Source organism: Scaptodrosophila lebanonensis, unplaced genomic scaffold (genome assembly GCF_003285725.1).
Source record: "Scaptodrosophila lebanonensis strain 11010-0011.00,11010-0021.00 unplaced genomic scaffold, SlebRS2 tig00000123-arrow-arrow-pilon, whole genome shotgun sequence".
Lineage (NCBI taxonomy): Eukaryota > Metazoa > Arthropoda > Insecta > Diptera > Drosophilidae > Scaptodrosophila > Scaptodrosophila lebanonensis.
The window spans coordinates 675,127-699,399 of record NW_022060581.1 but is presented as its reverse complement, the minus strand read 5'-3'; the positions used below and the strand labels follow the sequence as shown (position 1 = coordinate 699,399).

The 24,273-nt window shown below is 37.9% G+C and overlaps 3 protein-coding genes across 16 annotated transcripts in view; 2 read left to right on the top strand and 1 right to left on the bottom strand.

Moving 5' to 3' along the window:
- The window catches only part of LOC115628705 (disks large 1 tumor suppressor protein), an 81,435-nt gene extending 74,417 nt beyond the window's left edge, over window positions 1-7,018 (top strand). For all 12 annotated transcript variants that reach the window (XM_030524888.1, XM_030524891.1, XM_030524890.1 and 9 more), the window contains 4 exons: window positions 4,129-4,278; window positions 4,543-4,825; window positions 4,899-4,990; window positions 5,876-7,018. In XM_030524888.1, the coding sequence (XP_030380748.1) occupies window positions 4,129-4,278; window positions 4,543-4,825; window positions 4,899-4,990; window positions 5,876-5,982 (632 nt within the window). In that variant the 3' untranslated portion in view covers window positions 5,983-7,018. The remainder of the gene's footprint in view (window positions 1-4,128; window positions 4,279-4,542; window positions 4,826-4,898; window positions 4,991-5,875) is intronic.
- A 6,699-nt stretch (window positions 7,019-13,717) lies between these two features.
- On the top strand, window positions 13,718-18,766 carry LOC115628704. 3 transcript variants are annotated; one of them, XM_030524885.1, is made up of 5 exons: window positions 13,718-13,938; window positions 13,998-14,079; window positions 14,315-17,937; window positions 17,997-18,188; window positions 18,253-18,766. In XM_030524885.1, exons 1-5 carry the CDS (start codon window positions 13,801-13,803, stop codon window positions 18,643-18,645), a joined length of 4,428 nt encoding a protein of 1,475 aa, XP_030380745.1. In that variant the 5' UTR covers window positions 13,718-13,800; the 3' UTR covers window positions 18,646-18,766. The 3 variants fall into 3 exon arrangements, with proteins under 3 accessions (XP_030380745.1, XP_030380746.1, XP_030380747.1); XM_030524886.1 differs by having other exon boundaries at window positions 13,881-13,938; window positions 13,998-14,148; window positions 14,263-17,937; XM_030524887.1 differs by lacking the exon at window positions 13,718-13,938 and having other exon boundaries at window positions 14,048-14,148; window positions 14,268-17,937.
- A 911-nt stretch (window positions 18,767-19,677) lies between these two features.
- Window positions 19,678-24,143, bottom strand: LOC115628758 (gustatory receptor 10a). The gene is made up of 3 exons (XM_030524973.1): window positions 23,808-24,143; window positions 20,075-20,800; window positions 19,678-20,016 (listed from the first exon to the last, which is right to left on the bottom strand). The coding sequence occupies exons 1-3, from the start codon at window positions 24,141-24,143 to the stop codon at window positions 19,852-19,854; spliced, it is 1,227 nt and encodes a 408-aa protein (XP_030380833.1). The 3' UTR covers window positions 19,678-19,851.
- Window positions 24,144-24,273: the final 130 nt, after the last annotated feature.

Here is a 24,273-nt window from a genome sequence, read left to right as displayed (position 1 = left end):
AAGGGAATAGAAACAAATTGTTAAAATTACGAGAATTATTATCTTCATTTTTTGTAAGCAGGGCACCATTTACTGTATTCCGTTTATTTTTCGTTTATTTTCTTAATATGGTTTTCTCTCTCTCTCTCTATCATTTTCACTCTTCGTTTGTAGCTATAGCTAAATTATTCATTTTGCATTTTGCGTTTCGTCTGCAAAGTTGAACGCAAAAAGTGCTGACAAGTTGCATCGTGTCCCACCAGGAGCAGTGCCGCTCTCTCTATTTCTCTGTTGCCTTCTCTCTGTCTCACTCACTCAATCATTGTGCGGAAGTGAAACTCGTCTCTTCCTCATTTAAATGCTTGTCCTTCCGTATTCGAACATTTCTTAAATGCTCCCAAAATTTACAAATTTAGTTCAATTTTGAAAATAATAACTATCTGATATTTTGAAGGAGAATTAAAAAATCCCCATACGCTTTAAAGTAAATCTAATGATATTGATAATTTCATTTCATTTATAGTTCGGAAGAAAAAAGAAGAATTGAACTAAATTAGTGCTCATTTAGCTTACAAATTTTCTTTTCTTTTTTAGATAGAAAGCATATTATTCGTTTAGTCTCCGGCAACTTATCACACTCTTTCTCCCCCACATTAATGAAGAATTTTCGTATTGTATATTTTTCTTTGAAAATTTTTGTTTGTGTTGATAATCATATTCCGTAGATTAGACGTTCAAAATACGATATTTATTGACTTAACAGCTTAGTTGATCGACAGTTCTCTGGTTTGTTCTTGTTTGTGCGTTCTTGTTAATTGCTTGTTCCTTCGCCCGCTCTCTATCTCTCTCCTATCTTTCTCTATCTCTCTCTCTGTCTCAATTTCTCGCTCAATATTACACAGTTACGTCGCTATCGAATTATTCGATATACTTACGTAGTTCGAATATATATACTCGTATATTATTTTTCTCCTTAATTTCCCCCCATTTTATCTCTTACTTTTACTCTTACATTCTTACTTTGCTCACGTAGCTCTAGGTCTGTATGCCTAGAATATTTTTGTTGATTGACACCACCTAGGCTTAAATACAACATGAGTTCTCGAGAGTTGTGTTCAAGTAGCTAGAGCTGCTTTAGTAATAGAGTATTGTTTGATTTTTATACACCACCACCACAACCACCACAACCACCACACACAAACATCGATACCTACAAGCAACAGAAAAATACTCACACAATCGACTATCTATTGATCGATTATAATCGTCGGGACTACGATTCCTTGTACTCCTCGTACAAACTGAGGGCGCTTAGCGGCGTTGTCTCTCTCTTCTCTGGAATTCAGTTGCGGTACTTTGTACGGTAGTTCAACATGTCATCATTACTTTCTCTGTCTGTCTCCGCCTCTCTCTCTGTCTCTCACACACACACACTCACACTTCCTGTCTTCTGTACGTCTCTCTTGAGTTGCGGCATTTTGAATTTTAAGCTAGCTGCGCATCACTCATACAGTACATACTCGTATCTTTCTCTTCCGCTTACATGACTCACACTCTCATTCGCACTCTCTTTTCTAAACCCATGCGCTCATTTCCAACTCTCCGCTCAGCTGATGCACCCAATCATTAAAAACCCAATACATACAAAAAAGTACGTATTTGTATCGCTGCATATTCTTCACAAACGTGTTTTTATCGTTTTCCAAACAACAAAATAACAATCTAAGAAACTAACCACGCAAAACTGCAATAATTGTATCATAATTGTTTTTAGTTATTGTAAAAATACTAGGTACTATTATATAATAATACTACTTATATATACATATATATAAATAATGTGTAAATCACTGCAACGATCGGAAGAGTATTGAAAGATGGTATCGATAACAATGTATTGATTTACTGGAATAAGTGTCGAATAAATGGAAACACTGGTTTGATTTCACCGAATCACCGCGTATCGTTATTTAATTTTCTCAAAATCTCATCATCACGAACACCACACCACACGATTCGAAACCGAAACATATCACTTTTGGTTGCGTAGCACCTCCCATTTATAGTAGGTGCATCGTATATACATACATATGTATATGTACTTATTTTTAAAGAGCACTTAGCTTGAAACGTTTACAGGACTAAGTACTTCCGATCAAATTTTGGGGAAACGTTTCTAGGTTGTTGAGATTTTTTTTTTTTCCTATCATGCCGAGCATTACATATTCTCTTCTATCTCTCTGTTCATGAAAACCATACTATTATTTAAATTGTTTCTTTGATAATTGCCCGCCCCAACAACTAAGTTATGTCTTAACCTTGAACGCAAATGATAAACCATGAAAAGTTGGTACAGAGTGAGTAAACTATCGTTCCAAAAAAGAAAATCTATTGCCGAAAAAAAAAACAAAAAATCAATAGAAAAGAAAACTAATCTAAATTATTCAACGGCGTAAATGTAGTAAAAGTTTATGGAACTACTCTCCAAATAATACTAGTTCGAGTCCCCTTGGTATGAATTGTAAATTTCCAAATAGCTGTATGGATTGTTTTAGATTTTATTATTGGATGTATGTAAAAAAAATCATGTACAGTTATATTTATAGATATTCCTATTCCTCCCATACTCAAAGAGTAAGAACCAAAACTTTCCACAACTTTTGGACTGGTAGACAATGTAGTATGTTTGCTAGCCTATACGAACTCCTTCTTCTTCTTTTCTAACATCTACATGGGTCCGATTAATTAGCTCTAATAATTTGGTAATGGAGCCTAGAGTTGGTTCTGTCAAGTTCAAGATAGGCTGCTCTTACAAAAGCTATCACTAAATTGATAATTACATTGAACTGAAATATGAGTTCCCCTAACTGAATTATTCGCATTAACATTACGCTCATTTGTGGGGTCTGGAAATCTTAAATAGTCGAGTTAGTAAACGAAGTGAACAATCATGATTTGAAATCGTAAGAGTGGGAGCTTTATGTTTTTTCAATTATTCATTCAAATAACCGTAAGACTCGTCAAAACATTACTAAACATGTAGTAGATATATGGAAGGGGTTTGTTTCTACATTATCTCCAATAAAAGAGCTTCGATTGGTTCCACCTCTTGTGTTTGTATTCTCTGTACATACTCGTAGATATAAACGTAATATTATATATATAGTTACTATAGTTTTAAGCGATACCCTAGAACCTAACTAGAAGTTCTTAATGTGTTGTTGCATTCTGTGTATGTTTGTTGCCCGTAGTATTGTGTGTGTTTTGTTTTGATTATGTAACTGTACGTAGTTTTAAAATATTATTATTATAATTATTGTTTATAGATGATGTACAACGGTTATCTAGATTTGTGTGTAGATTGGAATGCAATTTTTTAATTGAGCTCCCGCTTCTTCCCACCCGCCCCGAACACACAACAAAGAAAATACAAATTTCCATAGAAAAATGTGTACATACTCGTATATATACTTTTGTTTATGGCTTGCTTTATTTTCGTGAATGTAAAATTTATGATACTTGTGTATATATATGTATACAATAAAAGTCTCACACTTATTTCAAAATAATTCTCATTAATATGGAATACCTTAATGTTTCGTTTTCGTTTTCTTTTTGTTTCCATATTGAGTTTCGTGAGTCAAAATTGCAACTTTTTTACCTTTGATTTCGTTTATTTATTGACTTGGCGGATATTTAAGTTACAATAACAATAATTAAACAATTTGAAAGTGAGCGCCCCTCACACGAAAACCAACCCCAAAATCTAGATACTTTTCACTTCACAATTCGCGAGTAAAAGCAGACAACCCCAACCACCCACTACCACCACCCACCCATTCAAGTAAAAACCCCATTCCATCTAAATGTAAACGAGCCATACTTAAGTTCTCAATTGAAATTAAATACCTCTTCTTGCGCTCTCTTATGCTCGCTCTCTATGTTTTTCTTGCCACGCTATGCAATTCTTAATGAAAAGAAACAAATTTTAAAACTATAACTGGCATATATGAGAAAGAAACCCCGTTTAATTTATTAACTACTTCCAAAGAACCCCAAAGACCCCCCGCCCCAAAAACCCCACTCATTCTGAGCAATTTTAATTTGCGCCCGCACAAAACCTAATACCTTTGCCTGCTATGCTTACAGCTTCAGAGGAGAACGTGCTATCCTACGAGGCCGTGCAGCGTTTATCCATCAACTATACGCGTCCCGTCATTATATTGGGACCGCTCAAGGATCGCATCAACGACGACTTGATATCTGAATATCCGGACAAGTTCGGCTCATGTGTGCCACGTAAGTAAAAGGGGCCAGTTTTTGTTAGTTTAGTTCGTAGTTTCCTCAAAATGTTTGAAGGTACGAACGCTTTTATTTTGGACTCTGTACAAACTAGACAGATCCGACTTGCTCTTATTTCAAGACCAAACAAATTTGTGCTATAATTGTTATAAAACGCTCTTGACTATGTTTACTCCTATAAATATAGCCAGATGATAAAAAGCTTAGCTTTCTATGAAGTTAATCCATATTTGGTTTTTATTTATGTGTCCTCCTTTGCAGATACCACGCGCCCCAAACGTGAATACGAGGTGGATGGTCGGGACTATCACTTTGTCTCGTCCCGCGAGCAAATGGAGCGCGACATACAGAACCACCTGTTCATTGAGGCCGGTCAGTACAATGACAATTTGTATGGCACCTCGGTGGCTAGTGTGCGTGAGGTGGCCGAGAAGGGTAAACACTGCATACTGGATGTGTCGGGCAATGCGATTAAGCGACTGCAGGTGGCACAACTCTATCCCGTGGCCATTTTTATAAAACCCAAATCGGTTGACTCGGTGATGTGAGTATAAATATTGGAATGCAATTATCTCATCGAAACTCATTCAACTAATTTCTGATTGTCGCCGATATAGGGAAATGAATCGACGCATGACTGAGGAGCAGGCAAAGAAAACTTATGAGCGCGCCATTAAGATGGAGCAAGAATTTGGCGAATACTTTACGGGTGCGTGTACTTTTCCTTTCAGAACTACATTTAAGCTTTCGAATTAGCCTAGTTTAACATTAGATAAATTACCGTAAATAGGAGTCTGAGTGTATAGCTAACGATATGCTAGCATTATATACACCGATTTGGTTTATTTTGTAATTTTTGACATAGATTCGACGTCTCGAAACCAACCTGAAAAAGTCCACTTTCCCCTTCCTATAATACGTCTGTGTTAGGCCCAAGTCTGTTTCAAAAAGAAAGAAATATAACCCCATTCAATTGAGCGCATCAAAAATATTTTAAATAAATTAAAATATGCAATATATTCTATACAATCTCGGAACAAAGATCTCTAAGGATCTTTTAAGATTCCTTTCGAAAATCTTACCTTCAAATAACATTTCTGAACATGCCTTTCTTTTTCAAAAGTGTATTTCATTAAAAATAATCACCTTTCGACTCAATACAAAGTTTGGCTGCAAGAACAACAGGTAATCCCTTCGAATCGTAGAAACAAACAAACATTCTCTTCACTTGACTTGATTTCTCCAAACGATTCTTTTGTCCGATTTTGGTCTCTTATTGACTCCCTAATGGTGTATCCTGAATGTCATGAAATTATCCTCAAATTTTTGACGAAATAAAGATAAAAGGTGTACCTCATGGTTGTGGCGCCAAGAAAATGGGATACTCTTTGAAAAAGTTCTATTACTTTCAGAATCAAAAGTAACGCTCGTGTGGAATTGTTGCACATATCCGAGTGATAAAGCCTCAGTGTTCTGGGAGTATTTTTTTAGTTTGCAAGGCATATATTGTGCCAGCTGCTAAGATAACTTGCTTGATAGGCAGTAATTACAACATTTATTTTGTATTAATTGTTGTCCTCTCTATCTCTTACAGGTGTTGTACAAGGCGATACAATTGAGGAAATTTATAGCAAAGTGAAATCAATGATTTGGTCGCAATCGGGACCAACCATTTGGGTACCATCGAAGGAATCTCTATGACCAACAGCCACAACAACATGGACACTGCCGCCTCGAGTACGTTGTCGACCAGTCTCGAGAACAACAACAAATCAGCCACAACAGAAGACGCCCCACTGATGATGCAACACAACGATGAACATGACGATGACAATGAGAAGATTATGTAGGCAGCAATGGATTTAAAAATGCTATAAAAAAGAGTCAACACCAACACTAAGATCAAGATCAATCAACAATATGAAAGGAATCGAAGATGAAGATGAAGAGACTAAGATAAAGACGAAGAACAACATCAACAAAATGTTTAATCGAAAATAAGTCGAAATAAGTCGCTTATTGTTGTAGTTGTCGTCTGGCCGACTGAATTGCTGTTCTTTAAGCACACACACACACACACACACACACACACAGAGACACAAAAAGTTCTGGCAGCGGCGTCGGCGGCGGCGGCTGTTTAGTTTTTAGTTAGAACAAAGTTTAATAACAAGAGAGCAAAAGCAAGCAAGCAAGCGAAGCAATGCGAAGCAAAGCAGAGCAAAATAAGAGAGAGTATGAGTTTATGAGCAGAAGTATAAGAAGAGGAAGAATATGAAGCAGGAGCAGCGGATGAGAGAGTAAATGTTCGTTAAACGCTAGTGTTGTTTGTTTTTGTTGATGTTTATGCGAGAGCCCTAGAGTTATAGCGAGTTAGTTATGTTGACGATAATGTGTTTATGGTAATATATATACACACATAAATATATATATAAATATATATATATACATATATATATATTATTCATACTAAATAACTATGTATAAGTACGACAATGTTAGCGTTGAACATATACAAATTTGTGAGAGCATGGCAATGAGTATGAGAATGGGAATGCTAATGATCATGATGATGATGAGACGCAGAAGTTGGTGATGATGAAGATGAAGAAGAAGAAGGCGCATACGAGTCGATGAATATGTTAATGAAACAAACAAAGTTGGTGCATTTGTTGTTAGATGTATGTAATTTTTTTTTCCCCACGCGCCTTTGCCTAAAAGCAACAACAATACACTCAAAGAAAAAAAAAACAAACAAACAAGCACACACACACGCCACATATACACACATATACGAGAAACAGAAAGACCCATCATCTATATATGTATAAAAGAGTATATACGATTTAGTCAGTAAATGAAGAAAAACAAAACGTACATATAGCGCGTTCGATTTAGTGCGACAAGTCATTTTACAATTTATACACATGTGCGACAAAAATAGGAACAAAAAAGCAAAAAATCAATTTGATTATAAAATTGTCAAACATGTGAAACGTTTATATAAGCATATAGCTATATGTATATATATATAGCATATATAGATAATATGTACGTATATAAATAATCACACAGACGACACACATACACACACACACACATCTACAAACTGGCACCAAATGCAGTTTCATTTTGCATAGTTGGTGAACAACAAAAAAAAAAAGGAAAGAATTTTATTTGATTTCAAAATTGTTTGAATTGACGCTGCTCGACAAAAATGCAACGCCTTAAAAAAGCAAAAAAGAAATGGGCGCGTCAACTTTAATTTTTAGCTAAAGCGACTATGTACTACAAATAATAATTAAAGAATTAAAGCAGGAAGGAGAAGGGAAAAGAAAACAAACGGGTTAGAAACATACGCATAATTAATAAAACAAATTGAGTAATTTATCATAACAGACCACAAATTATATACAAACAACATATACATACATATATATAGAGATATTCGTTTTGAGCTTCTCAATTTTCAATTCAATTTTAATTCGTCGAGCATTTTAGTGAAATGAAATTGTATTTTTGGTATACCTCCCTCTCTCTCTCTCTCACACACACACTCTCTCTTTCTCTATTTATATATGTATATATAGCAACTATGTACATTCATATATGGTAGCTACATACTATACATCTGTCAGATGTCAGAAAATGTATTTTATGTATTTTTAAATGGCAAACAATGCATCGATTTGAATACTTAATTACTCGTATATAATTGTATTATTATTTTATTTTTTTTATAATTTTATGTGCAAAGAAGAACCATGTCAGAACCATTTATTATTTTGTATTTAAATTCAATTGCAGAAATGAGAGTCCATTTTTTTAGTGTTACTTTTTATTTCTATCTCTCTCACACTCTCACTCTCTTCGCAAATTACTTATGTTAACAGCTAACTGTTATTCTCTTAAACACTCGTGTACTTCTATCGTATGTATGTACTATGTATATGACATTACAGTTAACTGCACCTTGAATATGGGAAGAATATTGAGAAGTAAACAAAAAGCCAACTAACAGCATATTCTTCTGTATGTAAACAACAACAACAAAACCACAAGCCACAAGCAACATCAAACTATTTATTTATTTTCAAAATATTTATTCAACACAACACATACTTAAAGTTCAAGTTAATGCATACTATATTACATAAATACATACATACATTTGCATATGTATGTATTATATGAATGGCTACTACATACACGCAAACAACAACACATACATACATATAAATATTTTTATAAACTACGAAAAGAGCATTGTTGTATTTAATGAACAAACAGAAGAAGAAGGAACACAAACAAAAACGAAGCGAAATATATTATATATTTAAATTTATAATAAAAAGCAAGTAAACTTAATTATAACTACAAATTTATAAATTTCACAAGCAAGTAGCTAAACGTTTGGTCTACGTATTGAAAGCAAAACAAAAGAAAAAACAAAACAAAACGATAAAAATACATACATGCAACTATACATATTTTATTAATATTTTTTTTTTTTAGTTTAAAACATAAATTGTATGAAAAAGAAACTTTAGCTAATTTACGCAATATGTACGAGGTTAATACATATAATACATACAACAACATTAATTAAAACTAAATCACCCCCCCCTCCATCCAGGATAAATTGTAAATCTTGAGAAATAAAAGCGCGCGGCCTACGCCAACAAGTTTGAGCAAATGTAAAAAAAAAACCAAACAAACTACCTGACATATTTTAAATATTTTTTATTTACTCGTATGTCCAATACCACCCGCCACACAAGCATTGAAAAGTATTTGATTCGGGTTAGTGCTACAGCAAGTGCTTTTGATTTCGAAATCAATTTGGGAATTTTCGCAAAATAGGAAACTCGCGATTTAATTCCAGTGCCATTGTATGAAGAAATTTGCATTTGATAAATTATTTCCACGCGTGCAATCGATTGGGTAAAGGAAAGGGAACATGTTTTTGACTGAGAGTTGAAATTTTGAATACAACAAGTCATCACTCACGAGTGCATGATATGGACGACCCGACCCGACCCAAAAGCGCCCCAACAGAGGATTTAGTAGGAATGGGGTACCAGGCGAGCATAAATCAGCAGCAAGCAGAATTCTTCAATTGTTTTTACTCTTTTCCCGGCTGTCCATTTGAGTGTAAACAAACCTCCACTAAGATCAGCCTGTGGGTACCGTTACAAATATGTCACTCATACGTAAACAATCTACCGATGGCAGCCTACATCTGCTTGTTGTTGTTTTCCAAGTGCGAGTGTGCTTGTGTATGGCGCTAGGCTTTTTGCCGACGTCCGTTATTTTTGTCAACACTTCTGTGTGTGTGTGTGTGTGAGTATGCAATGCGGCCAACGAAAGAGCGGCGCTCTTGTTATTTGATTTCTTTTCGTTACTTGCTGTTGATTTATGTTCGCCTGGTATTGCATGTAACTGTCTTACATGTGCTATCAAAACAATGCGGTGCGAGTCAAGACAAGCTTTGTGGTCATTCTTTTAGAACCAGTTTAAGTTTCGGTATTATAGCAACAGATTTCAAAGTACGCTAATACCGTTTTGAATTCAAACAACTATTTGATAAAATCTGATTTGAATTGGTTTCTGCGATCCTGAATTAGACGACTTCTGAGGCAAAATACTATGATGCTTTCAACCAAAATCACATTCTTATGCCCTGTACCCGAAGGCTGAACAGATAGAAGGCGTGGCAGACCACATTTTATAGGTACAGACATACATATGTATATCTATATTATCAATCGAAATAGGCGTCTCGATATAGACACCAAACTTGGCGTACTATATACATACATACACCTATTTAATCCGTACGCAGACCAAGTTTATCACAAACCACAGAAAACCTCATTATTTTATATATGTAGCTGCCATAGGAACGATCGGTGAAACAATCATTTTTGTTACGAAAAACTCTTTGGGTTTAACACAATATCGTAACCAAACTAATTTTCTTTTATAATGTCTGAACTATCATTAAAATCGATGCACATATATGTTACTGCCATAAGAACGATTGGTAAAAAAAAAAGTTTCTTATTTATTAAAGATGGGACGGGTACAGGGTGTACAAGATTTAGTACAGTACTACTACATTATATGGTTTAAGCTAAATTATTCCAATATTTAGACGGTTTATCCATGAACTCGAAATGTATGTTCTCATTTCGGACTTCGAGCAAAAGCTGTGGAATGGATATTGGTCAGTTTTTCAAATCCCGCAAAATAAGTGAACTAACTAATCGATCGGAATGGCTGTTACTAGAAAATTACTGAAAAGCCAAGCTCGTAGGAAAAACGTTCAAGACCAAAATCTCTAATGGGGTTGCGGAACTGTAAATATTTACCAAATTGAATATCGGAACAGACCTGGTGTGGTGTGGTGTGGCATTTATGGGCTTTAAACTCGATTCATTCATTTGTATTACTATAAGTTTTCTTATTTGTTGAATGGCGCAATACTAGAGAGGCCAAAATAGCCGCAGAACTTATGCTTATGTGCAATAAATTGCAACAAAAAGTCGCTCCATTGAAGTGGTCTCAAGGCTTCAAGAAGGAATCATACTATATTGCAGATATACATACACACATACAATACGAATATAATTAAAATAAACAAATCGGCGTATATCAAAAAAAAGAAGAAGCGTGAGCTCTCAGAACACCCACAACAACACATGCACACACACACACAAACTATTTTGGATCTAGCCTTAAAAATTGTTTATAGGAAGTAAGTAGCAGTGAGTTCCAAGCAAAAAAAACAAAAACAAACAGAAAATAAAAAAATTCAAATTCATAGAAGTATTCAAATTTTAAATATGAACGATTCAAATGAAAATCCTAAAAACTCCATTCTATTAATTCAGTATTTTATTTTTTACATATATCGAAATACATATATGCATATATATCGTACATACTATATACAATATATATATATATATATATACATGTACATACATATTCTGTATGTATTGACATTTGCGCATATTTATGTATAGAGAAGCGTTTCATCAAAATGTGCCTTTTTCAGTTGTTGTTGTTGTTAATGATCTAGAGGATGAATGATGAGAAAAATGAAGAAGAAGAAGTGGTGGAGCGTGGAAAAACCATTATTAGAGAATTGAAATCCGCATGCAGCTTAAATAGAATTTAAAGCAAAATGACATTAAAATTAGAATACAAGTATAGCGCGTTTGAATTACGTTATCGGCTCATAACACTTACATACCTACATTACATACACATACAAACATAATCGACATTTGTATTCGAATATATGAATACTAAAAAAAAAAACATAAATAAAATAAGTACATACTTAAATGATATTCAAAATGAAATGAAATAAAAGCAACTGCCACTGGCGATTCTAGAATTTTAAGAGTTGTCAACAAATTGATGTGTTTTTTGAATCACACCCAATCGATCTACATGCACACACACAACCACACACATACACACCCATCCACTCACCCATAGTTGTATTCATTCCGCTAAAATCAAATGTTAAATACATATTTGAAAAAACGAAAAATGCAGTAAAAACAGGAGAAAAAATGAAAACGAAAACTAACCAATAGCCTTTATATTGCGTGCACTTCCATTTACATGCTCTTATATAGAAATAATATCGCGCTGTTCTTATTACAATATTATGTATGTATGTGTGTATTTGTAGATACAAATACCTTAGCTTTAAGATACAATATACATATTTATTTCACGAGCACCCTTGGATTGTAGTTCATGAGTGCGCTGCTACATTTCTTCAAATCGCTCTGCAACAAATACCAATGCGACTTAGTATTAGAGCACTGCTTGGTTGCATCCACACACACACACACACACACACACAATCGCGCGTTCCAATCATTCATCATCATTCAATCGAACCTATACACTAAGACAAATGAATTACTTGTGGGTTTGTTTGTTTTGTTTTCAAATTTGAAATTCAAATGCATTTTGTGTGCACACACGCAGTGCTCTAATACATACATATGTATTTGTGTATATACATATGTACTGTCTAGTCCTTTACTAAATATATCTGAGCTTTGGCCAAGCTGTTGCCTAAATTCAATGTACAATAGTTAAGTGAATATCCTCACCTAAAACTACTTATGAATAATGGAATAATGAATCGATTGCGATACAATTAAATCAAATGCTTCATAACACTAACCTAGCACAACACTGTAATTTTTGTTAACATTTTCCAAGAATAGCGAATAACTTACATACCCTATATATACATACAATATATATATAGCCAAACCAACTCGGAAGTTGATGACAACAAATCAAACGACAGCAATATATTTCATATTTACGAGACTATATACTATATACATACATGCGCGTTGATTCATTCTAACGAATACACTCATCCATACTCATACGCATACTCTATACAAACAAATAAACAGACAGACAGACAGACATACATACATAAGGAAAAAGAAAACTTGAACTTAAAGCTGTATGTACTCCTGTATATATGGGTTCAAAACACACATACACGTACGTATATGTATTTAAAAAGTAAACAACTAATATTAATTATATACCGAATGACATGCAAATCTTTCAATACGCATGCCCCTATGTCTTATGTAATTGTTCATCCGAAGCGAAAAGGAGAGACACTTGAAATAAACAAAAACAAAAGAATAAATACGTAAAGAAAAAAAATCCATTGAGAACATTTAAAAAAAAAGAACTCCTGCTGTTTCATTATTGGAGAGAAGATGTGTATTTTGGGAATTATATTGACTCGTCATTCGAACTACTTTCTCTGGCTTGTGTTTCTTTCCTCTAGTAGATTCGACTTGGTTTGCTTTTAGCCCGAAAAGAAATTAAATATGACATCCTTTCCCCATTTTCCCAATTTGTGGGTTGAATTTTCAAGAAAAACAAAAGCACAACAACCTCTTAATTATTGGCTCATGTATTGATTTTATAAATAATTTATAATTGACATGAAACCCCCACTTGGGGGTTGAATTATGAAAAAAAGAATAAATACACAAGCAGAATAGATAGATTACATATGACATATAGCACCTAATTATGCCAAAATGGAGTGAAAATTTAAATACAAAGGCACACCTAGATCCTGACTTTAAACGAATAAAGCTGAAAGAAAAGCTTGGGTTAAATTTAACCACTATCGTTGCTTTCTAGTACGCTAGTAGTTTAGATCAGACGATGAATAAATGAACCATATATCTATATATATTCGTATAGATGGCTGATATTTTGAATGAGCATTTCATCAAACTGATGATGTATGATATCAGGGAATCAAATTTGTACGCTTTTTTTTTGATAAGAAAGTAGGCTGAGGCCTACAAGTGAGTTCTCTTATTATTTCCGGCATAATCTGTTTTATTTTGGGACTCAAAATTAACGATCTATTAGAGTTGTTAATTTTCAAAATTATTCCAAAATTCCCGCGCACGCTTTCATTTGCATTGCACTATCAGCATGGCGAACCCCCTGAAGTTCCATAGCTTCCAAAAATGTATCCGGGCTTCGAAGCAATATCGACTCATACGCAGCACAAATCGTAAGGTCCAGCCTAGGGGGGTGGTGCCTAATCATTCGAAACCTTTCCAATTGCAGGTAAGTTTGCTGCGCCTCGCGAATGCCCGCCGGGTCCTTTACGGCGTTTGCTAACGCAGATCCGAAAGAGTTCAAGTCTGACTGGTGTTGGGGTGCCGAACCCGGTGCCGGACAAATCCGCCGAGAAGCCAAGCCAGAGGGGTGAGCATCCACTCCAAGACTATGGGGAAGTATGGGACCTTTCATTTGACTGACTGCCCTAAACCCAAGGTAAGGCTCTCAACAAAAGCAATTTCAATCTTATAGTAGGTATATGGTATGCTAATAATTGAAGAGCTCCTTCAAATGGTCCCATGCTTTCCATATTCCATGTTATTTTGTAAGACTAGATATGATGGGTGCATGTGTGTGCTTGTGGGTGTGTCTATGATTACAGGGAAGTCTATCAGAGCGCAGTACATGAGTAAAAATTGCGAAACTGAGTTGCCGAAGAGCAGTGCGATGTGGCATTTGATGGTAAGCCTGGAGACGGCACAGAAGATGAGCACCCAGTTCCAGAGGAAGCAGCTCGGCAATAAGTCCACGAGTGCTATACGTTTGAACAGCTACTACAAGGACTCGCCACAGAAAACGACCCCACTGAAGCGGACTAGGCCCAAGCTAGTGGGCTATGTTAGTAGTACGCGATCGAGCGTGGGCATGCCCTCAAAGCCCAGTAAAGTGGGATCTGCTCTGAAGTTGCGTTCGAAATCGGAAGCGGTTAACAATCGCCAGCCACGGCATTTACAACAACAGCTACTCAATAGCGTTAATCGGAATCCAAAAGATCCGACAATAGGGCCAAACAATCGCAGCAGTAACATACACAACCGAATGCTCAAAATAAAGGCCATGGTGCGCCCAAATGGGGAACTGATCAAGACAACGCCCCGAGCCATACGCCTCAATACCTTCTATAGAACATCGAAAACACAGCTGGTGCCCTGTGCCGAGTCGTGCCAAACCTTAGCGCCCGCACACTCCGCCCAGAAGACTTTTCAGTCTATAGCCGAAATGATACGTCAGGCCACAAATCGAATTTTCCAGTCCCCCTACGAGCTGCAGGAGGAGGATGATGTCGTTGATGAGAAGCAACCCTGCGATTGTGAAGGCTGTCAGGCCAACCAGATCGACAACATAGTAGATCCGAAGTGCGACTGCAAATGGTGCATGGCTAATGCCCAGACCCAAAAGTCGGACGACTCTCCACCCTGTGACTGCGACTTCTGTCAGACGCTGGCAGAGGAAAACCCCACAGAGGACTATCCCCCCTGCAATTGCGATTACTGTAAGGAGGGTGGAAGCGCTGATATAATTGGACAAGAAAGTGAGCAAAAATCCGATAAGGACTTCAATATATATAGCTGCAAGTCATCGTACATCGATAATCCCTATAATGCGAATGAACATAATTCGAATAATTTCGAATGCAACTGCAAGGATTGCCAGGCTGCTGAAAGAGATTTCCATGAGCAGGAGCAGGAGGAGGGGTCGAACGAGTATATGGAATCGGATTCTGCTTGCCCTCATACCGAGACCCAATGGGGTCCAGCCAGCAAGCTAGCCGAAAAAATCAAATCCTTCTTGAGCGAAGAGGAGAAAAATTTGAAGGACCTATGCCACAAGTTCAATTTTCTGCAATCAGGCGAAAAGGAAGTTGTGGAACCCTGCAAAACACAGCCTAAGGCCAGCATTAAAACGATGGCAGCTACATCGTACAAGGCATCTCCGACTCCCACCGAGCCGAACAAAGCGTTGAGCCTCAACCAACGTAAATGTCCGGAGAGCGACAGTTTACAAAAAAAGTTCCACACTCGCGTGTACGAGAAACCTAGATATTATCATATGCCGGACAACAGCTGTGCCAGGCAGACTATTACAGGACATTCTAGCCAGAAGACAGAGAAGCTAATTAAAGATCCACAGCAGAGGAAGGATGGCAGGCAGACTATTACAGGACATTCTAGCCAGAAGACAGAGAAGTTGATTAAGGACCAACAACAGAAGAAGGATGATAGGCAGACGGTTGCAGGAAAATCTAGCCAAAAGACAGAGAACCTAATTAAGGACCAACAGCAGAAGAAGGATGATAGGCAGACTTTTGGAGGACATTCCAGCCAGAAGACAGATAAGCTAATTAAAGATCCACAGCAGAAGAAGGATGGCAATCAGAGTGTTTCAGGATATTCCAGCCAGAAGACAGAGAAGATGATTAAGGACCAACAACAGAAGAAGGATGATAGGCAGACTGTTGGAGGACATTCCAGCCAAAAGACAGAGAAGTTGATTAAAGATCCACAGAAGAAGAAGGATGACCGACAGACTATTGCAGGCCATTCCAGTCAGAAGACAGAGAAGCTTATTAAGGACCAACAACAGAAGAAAGATAACAGACAGATTGCTGAAGGACATTCTAGCCAGAAGACAGAGAAGCTAATTAAGAACCAACAACAGAAGAACGATGACAGGCAGACTGTTGGAGGACATTGCAGCCAAAAGACAGAGAAGTTGATTAAAGATCCACAGAAGAAGAAGGATGACCGACAGACTATTGCAGGCCATTCCAGTCAGAAGACAGAGAAGCTTATTAAGGACCAACAGCAGAAGAGGGATGGCACAGATATCGTCAGAGCCGTACGCTCAAGAACATGTGACAACAGTGTCCCTAAAAGGGGACTAAGCACCGGCCGAGAAGGTGTACAAGAAAACAAAGATGGGGGCGACACGGACGCGACATTGAACATTAATATTAAGGTGGCCCTAGATGCCAAAGAGGTTACCAAGGCGCTGGGTAAAATGCGCCAGAGCTGCGCAGAACAGCGAACCACTCTAAATCCAGTGGCAGAGAACAGGACAATTGAAATGACGCCCAAATCGGTATCGATTAGCGGCATTATAGCACCACCAACCCATGGCAAATGCACCGAACTCGCAGAGGCTCCCTTAGAGTTTGATGCAAACGCATTGAGTCCACAGAGAGAGTCCAGTAGAAGCAGGTCTGTGGAGAAGCCTAACAATTTTTGCCTTGACGCTGACAGCGAAAGCAAGAGAGTCCAATCGCTTAAGGTCCTGAATCCAAGCAGATGTCAGGCCGTGAAAGTTCCAGAGATCTTACCAAATATGGCTCCAGAGAATGATGATAACTGTATGCCCAGATGCATCATAAAATTGGAACCAATTATAGAGCTCAACGATGAACCTATGTCCCACAAACTGGCACCAGAAACCGTAAACCCAGTGACCAGAAAAGATCTACACGGCTGTCTTGAACGCTGCAGCATGCTCCCGCAGACGCTGAATGGAGTTTCGGAAGGAAAGAAGAAGCAACAAGATGCAAGCACCACCAATACCTTGGGGCTTCCAAAAACAACAACAACATCAAGAGAAGATCTGCGTGCGCTGAGCTTAGGCCCAAAAAGGGGAAGCTGGGAGGATCTCTTGGGGCTGAATCATAGGCTTAGAAAAAGTCACATAACGTCCGCAGATCCCCAAACAGCTCTGATTGCTTTTCCAACGAAAAATATTGCCCCTGCCAGTACTGATAAGGCGCGGCCAAGATTTCCTTTCCATGGATCCACGACAAATGATGGCAATATGTGTGGGAAGATTTCAGTTTTTAATGCGCCCGCTGATTCAATTCCAAATCGAGTTTATTGCAAGAAATCAGCAGAGGACTGTAGGGAGGAGGAGGATGCTGATATGTCTGTGGACCTCGCAGACTGTCCAAGCGAAGAGGATATGGAACGAATTAATCAATGTGCGAATGCTTTAGTGGAGTCCCTAACCACTGGTTGCGTGCCAGATTCCCCCGTTGTTAGAGATATTTTCAAAACAACCGAAGCTCTCGATAAATTCATCAATGAGTGCAAAAAAGACTCGGCTTTCGCATATATCCTGCCCCAAAAAGAGGAAAAACCGGTGTATGAGGAAATGTTAGAGGACGACGCGTACGCATTGATCGATGAGCCTGAACCACCCAAGGATCTGATGCTAGACAATGCAACTGAGTGCAATAATGCGGTTAGTATTTCCCGATGCAATCTCATTCTAAAAATCTCACTAAACCGATCTATTCCCAGGGTATAAGCTGTGCCGAGCTGTGCTATTTGGACAGCGATGATATGAATAATGTGGAGTATGAAGATAATGGTAATCATGACTTCCTTCTAACCGCTGAGGCTGTCGACAGCTTTCTCAATGAGTATCAAAAATATGCCGATTCGCTAAGTCCGGACAACGATCAAGCAGCTGAGTCGCCTCTCTGTGAAATGGTTCGTCTCTTTCAAATAGATGGACAGTTATTTCTTGAACACAGTTCCCTGTCTCCATCCATAGATTCCTTCAAACCTGCAATGCCCGGAGAACGAAGTGACGGTACCAGTGCCTGAGACAAAGTCTAAGATGCCTGTTACAAACATAATCGAGCATACAAAAATATCTATCAAAGGAAATGATCAAGAAGCAAAGGAACAACATCATTGCGCAGAATCTGAGGAGCAGGAAGCTAAGAATGGCAAAGACCTGGCCCACTCTCCCAAAGCTATGCCACAGTTCCTGTCTAAGTCGAAGGGTTGCATTAACCTTCAGATGGGCGTGAACTCTATGGTTGGCTCAGCTGAGACGAAAACAGTCGCCACAATTCTGCAAAATGATGGGCAGGCTGTGGAAATAACAATTGAACGAAAAGTTGAGTCCAGCGCCATTGAATCCAATACCCAAGGGGATTAACCTAACCAGTTTACTGAGCAGGGGATATTCGACAGAGCTGAGAGGCAAAGCAATGAACTAAATTTGATAAATTTTTACTTGGTTTCGGCTGCAAACATTCTAACAATAATAAATATAGACAGTTTCACAAACTTGAATGCTGGATCGGCAACCTTTTTTGTGACGAAACCTAAGCACGGTAACCGGCGCATATAAATGAAGAGCAAATTGACGGTAACGACGGGTTTTTCTATTATTATTTTAGCGAGTTTTATAAATTTTTAAAGCATATTCTAGCCATTTTCCAGCGGTTCTTCTAGCCACTAGCGGATATTATACTTGTATCTATTTTTTATCTATTTATGGCAGTTTTGTATTCATTTTCCAGCCATTTTTAGCTGGGTTAAGTGGCCTTTCTTGCTATTTATAGCAGATATTCTAGCGATACTTACTTATAGCCGTGTTTCTAGCCATTTTTTTTTTTATAATCGACAGCAAGTCTAAGCTATGCTTCTCAAGCCAAAGGCACAATATTTATCAACCATTGTTGAGTTATTATGTAAAAGAAGCTCCCTTTACCAATCTAACAAATTAACTTAAATTAAATCATTCCAATACAACCAAAACACAGATTTTTTTCTGTTTTCACATTTCAGAGAGAAATGGTCGGGGTCACTATTTCTTTACGATTGCTCTCTGTTTGTTTCTTTAGAGCAAGTTTAGAAACTCTCTTAAGATTATGAGACTAGGCTTTTCCTATATTAATAAAACTTTAAACGTTATGCGACGGTTGAGCCATTATTAAAACGTTGACGTCTTCACATTAATATAGTTTTGTTTTAATAAGTACATTTTTAATGAAAGTTAAAATATGTCTCATACCTGTTGCTACCAGAATAGAGTGCGTTGTTAGCTTTACTCTCCGGAAAAAGGTGAAAACAAATGCACAATTAATACGAGTTCTAGTCTGTAGCGTAAATCGATTTCTTTTTGCTTAGCGCTTAAATGTGTTCCTAGTTTGTGTCTCGCCTGAATTAGGCCTAGGTAGTGTTATTTAGAATCGAGCTCCACTGAAGTATTGCCGAATGCTTCGATACTAGATAAGGGACGGTTAATGGACTTTGCATTGCGTGCTCAAATTGTCTGGCCAGACAATTATTGGGAGTGCTTCACACTAGTGTCGATGAGATGCAACCAAATTGGGGGATGATAGCAGTGGACGTTTATTTACACCTTGTTCGCACTGCCCAGATACAAATCGAACTGCACTAGGGTTATGAAGTAGGAGAAGGCCGTCACATTAATCAAGTACACCAGACGTCTGTCCAAGTGCAGTAGACCGCACAGGTAGGGCTGGCGCCACTGAAGCAATTGTAGCGAGAAGTGTTCGATCTGTGGAGGAAGGAACAAATGATTCCTTTCAAGTTTCATAGTTCAGATGAGCACTCACCTCCTGATCCAGACGCACGTCTAAGGTGGCCTGTTCGGTGAATCTGCGCACGGTTAGCGCAATGTGCTCCATCTCCTCCTTGATATTCTCATTGACCAGCGTCACGATATATGTGTCTATATAAAAGCCCAGTGCATAGAGTATGTAGATCAGTACAGGGTATGAGATCTCCTCGAGACTCTGCTTCGACAGCATGTTGAATAGAGTGAACAAATTGGTCAGATTGTTGATGAGAGTCGTCAGCATCAGGCCGAGCAGCTGGAACTGATGCATCTCCAAGCTCTCCTCGTGCAGCGCATTGATCTCAATGAAACGTTCGCGCAACAGAGCCAGGCGATCGCAGAGCCTGCAACAGTGATGCGGCAACATTCCTCCTCGGGGCAGTGCTCCCAGCTTCCGGAATTGACGCGACACCGTTCGCAGCTGCACATTCAGCTGCCTGTGATACTTCAGTACGCTGTGGCTGATCCAATAAAAATAGTCGGCCATGTTCTCCGTGTAGTTCCACAAGACGAAGCCATAGATGGCAAAGAGCATGCGCAGCCAACTCTCGCCGCGCAGCGCACAAATCCCACACGCCTGTATGATCATCATCAGGTTGATCAGACAGAACTTGAAGTACATGAAGAACTCGAAGCGGCGGCGATTTCGCGATGATCTGCACAGAGATCTGGCGAATAGGGCCTCGAGTCGCTGACGCAGCAGTGTGCAGCGATGATTGATTGCCTTAAAAAGGAGATTATTATAAATTATAAATTATGTGTGAAAAGTTTGGTTAAGGAAGCTTTTTAAATGTGGACGGTATTGACGAAATACTGTAGCGGGGGAAGGGGGGAAAATTAAAAAAAAAAAAACAAAATATTGACAGCACATTTTATAATACTTTATTTCGAATAACTCAACTCAACAACAACACACCCTTGAGTCTTTTTTGCTCCTTCTCTTATTCGGAATCGGAGGAATCTTCCGGCATCTGGGACGGTATACTCTTAGTAGAGGGAATATTGATTCCCGAGCTACTTCCCACCGATTCCGGTTCATTTTCCAAGGCCTTCAAGACATCATCCACGTGCGTGCTCAAAAAATAGTGATTGTTGTAATTTTGAACAGCGCCCAGTGCTTGTGCTTTCTCTAGAATCCTTGCAACCTTAACTTTAACTTCGGCGCGAGAGTCTGCGTTCATGTATTCTTCGTAAAACATGCAACATATCTCATCAGCCAGTAAAGGCTCATTTGCAGAGCGCATGACCGCTACCAGATTTTCACAGTTTATCGCAGCGGGAGGAGCCATTCTAAACAAATTATTTTGCACAAAAAAAATGCGTAATTTTTGAATAAATTCAAAATATTTTCTCGAAAATGTTTGGTGCTAGCGTTTCAAAATCTAGATGCTGAATAAACTTTCCAGTTCCCTAAAAATAACCCACTCGAAATGGAAAGCAACGATTGCTGAGTTATAGTAGAAATTCATATGGCTATGTTTTCAATACAATTGAAATATTTTAATAAGAATGATTATTCTAGACTGCCCAATCAAAACCAATAAAATAAACTCAAGATTATTTAATATACTCTTTTTATCTTACAAGTATATTACTTTTGTTCAAATATGCTCGACTCCAGAAGATAAATAAATATTGTATTATTGATCTGCATGACGAGACAAATCGATAAGGACGGTGATCACACATCGACCACATTGGAATATAGATTATCCTAATCTTCTGTCTTGTATTGTCCTTGGAGACTTACAGTATATTAGAATAGGAATAAGCACTGTTCAAGAACCGCTTACCCGAAAAGAGTGAAGTTGTTCGAAATTTCGTAATATTTAATATTTAATTTAATTCGTAATATTTAATGGCATTCAGAGACCGTGAAAAATGTTTTCTTTTGAAAAGAACTGTACAAAGCCAGGAACATACATAAATTTCTGCTATAATTACTTAGAAAGGAATCCCATATATGGGCATTCATAAGGTGGGTAAACGATTAAAACCAAATATCCAAATAGTGCTTGACAGCTTTAAAATGGGTATATTTCTCAAAAGGGGAGATACATTAGCAGCACGAAAAGGTCTCATGTTCATGTCGGATCCCAGATTGTCTTAATAATAGCTTTCATGCTGAGAATGCAAGCTCTGTGTTCAAAAGGAACGTTCTTACAAATTTTGGGCTGTGTTATAGAAAGGCAACAAAATGTGTGCTACTTGGGGCCATTTTCTAGAGTATCTCTTTGTATACCCTGTACCCGATTTGGGTAAAAAGGGTATATTAGGTTTGTGCAAAGTATGATCAGCATGACGAGAGAAATCGATGTCCGTCCGTCTGTTTGTCCGTCTGTCTGTCTGTATGAACGCAAGAATCTCAGAAACTATAAAAGCTAGAATAACTTAAGTTGGTATCCAGATTCTCCTAGGTCCGGCAAAGGACGAGTTTTGTTTTATTTTTTGGAATTTTCCCCCCTTCCCTTCCTACAGAATTTCGTCAATACTGTCCACATTTTAAAAGCTACATAAACCAAACTTTGCACACGCAATCTATGTACAGTTATCTACTTTAGTTTAATTTTATCCAATTCGGTCAGTTCTAAGCAAAGTTAGCGAAAACGTAGACATTAATTTCTACTATAACTCAGCAATCGTTGCTTTCCATTTCGAGTGGGTTATTTTTAGGGAACTGGAAAGTTCATTTAGCATCAAGATTTTGAGAAGCTAATACCAAACATTTTCGAGAAAATATTTTGAATTTATTCAAAAATTACGCATTTTTTTTGTGCAAAATAATTTGTTTAGAATGGCTCCTCCCGCTGCGATAAACTGTGAAAATCTGGTAGCAGTCATGCGCTCTGCAAATGAGCCTTTACTGGCTGATGAGATATGTTGCATGTTTTACGAAGAATACATGAACGCAGACTCTCGCGCCGAAGTTAAAGTTAAGGTTGCAAGGATTCTAGAGAAAGCACAAGCACTGGGCGCTGTTCAAAATTACAACAATCACTATTTTTTGAGCACGCACGTGGATGATGTCTTGAAGGCCTTGGAAAATGAACCGGAATCGGTGGGAAGTAGCTCGGGAATCAATATTCCCTCTACTAAGAGTATACCGTCCCAGTTGCCCGAAGATTCCTCCGATTCCGAATAAGAGAAGGAGCAAAGAAAACTCAAGGGTGTGTTGTTGTTGAGTTGAGTTATTCGAAATAAAGTATTATAAAATGTGCAGTCAATATTTTCTGTGACTTAAGGGTAAAAGGGTATAGTAAGATTGTGGGAGTATGTATGTAGCAAGAAAAATAATAATAATATAAGATAGGAGTTCTATTCAGTTTCGACATAAAACTACTAAGAGTCCTTAGGTTGCAGAAGAGAAAGACGTTTTGTAAATATTACTTAAGGATATTTACTATGGAGAGGAAATGGGTAAGTCATAAGAATAGGTTGCAATAAATTCATAGACAATCATGACTTGTCTGGTTTCTGAGTTACATCAATCCTTCTCTGGGGTAAATAGAAGACTAATAGACTTCTTCTGTAGCATAAGACAAGGTTAAGTTCAAGTGTCATATATGATTGGTTTTGTGAGAATAGAATAGTTTGGGAAATTATTTATTTCTATACCCTATAATATTCCTTTTCCTTTCCTGTTACAAACCACCTAAGATTTGAAGTAAACTTATGTAGAGATGATATCTCTTATTTTACTTGTATTTGATAAATATGGCAATATATCCTACCTTGAAATGCACCGTGTTGGCAATGTAGGTGACAATGACTGTGGCCAGCTTGATGAGGGTGTTGGAGAAGGACACATAAAGCAGGAGTTGCATGCGATGATCGCGCGTCTTCGTCAGCTCCTGGTAGTGATAGCCAAAATAGCAGGGCAGCACCAGAATCAGCAGAAGGCTGAGCACGTGGCCGTAAACAATGGAGAGCTTCTTCAAAATGGGTCGCATGGGTCGCTGCGGCACATAGTCGATGACCGCCTGCCCATAAATACTGGCATAGATATGGCCGTACCTATAGAACTTGAGCTCGTGTCGTTGCCAAAAACTGAGAGCCGGAGCGGGCATGACGCCGATTCGGTGGCTCTGAACGCACTGAAGCGGGATTAATGCCTGACTGATTTTGGTGGCGTGCGTGTACTTTGTGATGATAGATATAATAGTATTGGGGGACATGCAAGCGTCGCACGGATAGTGG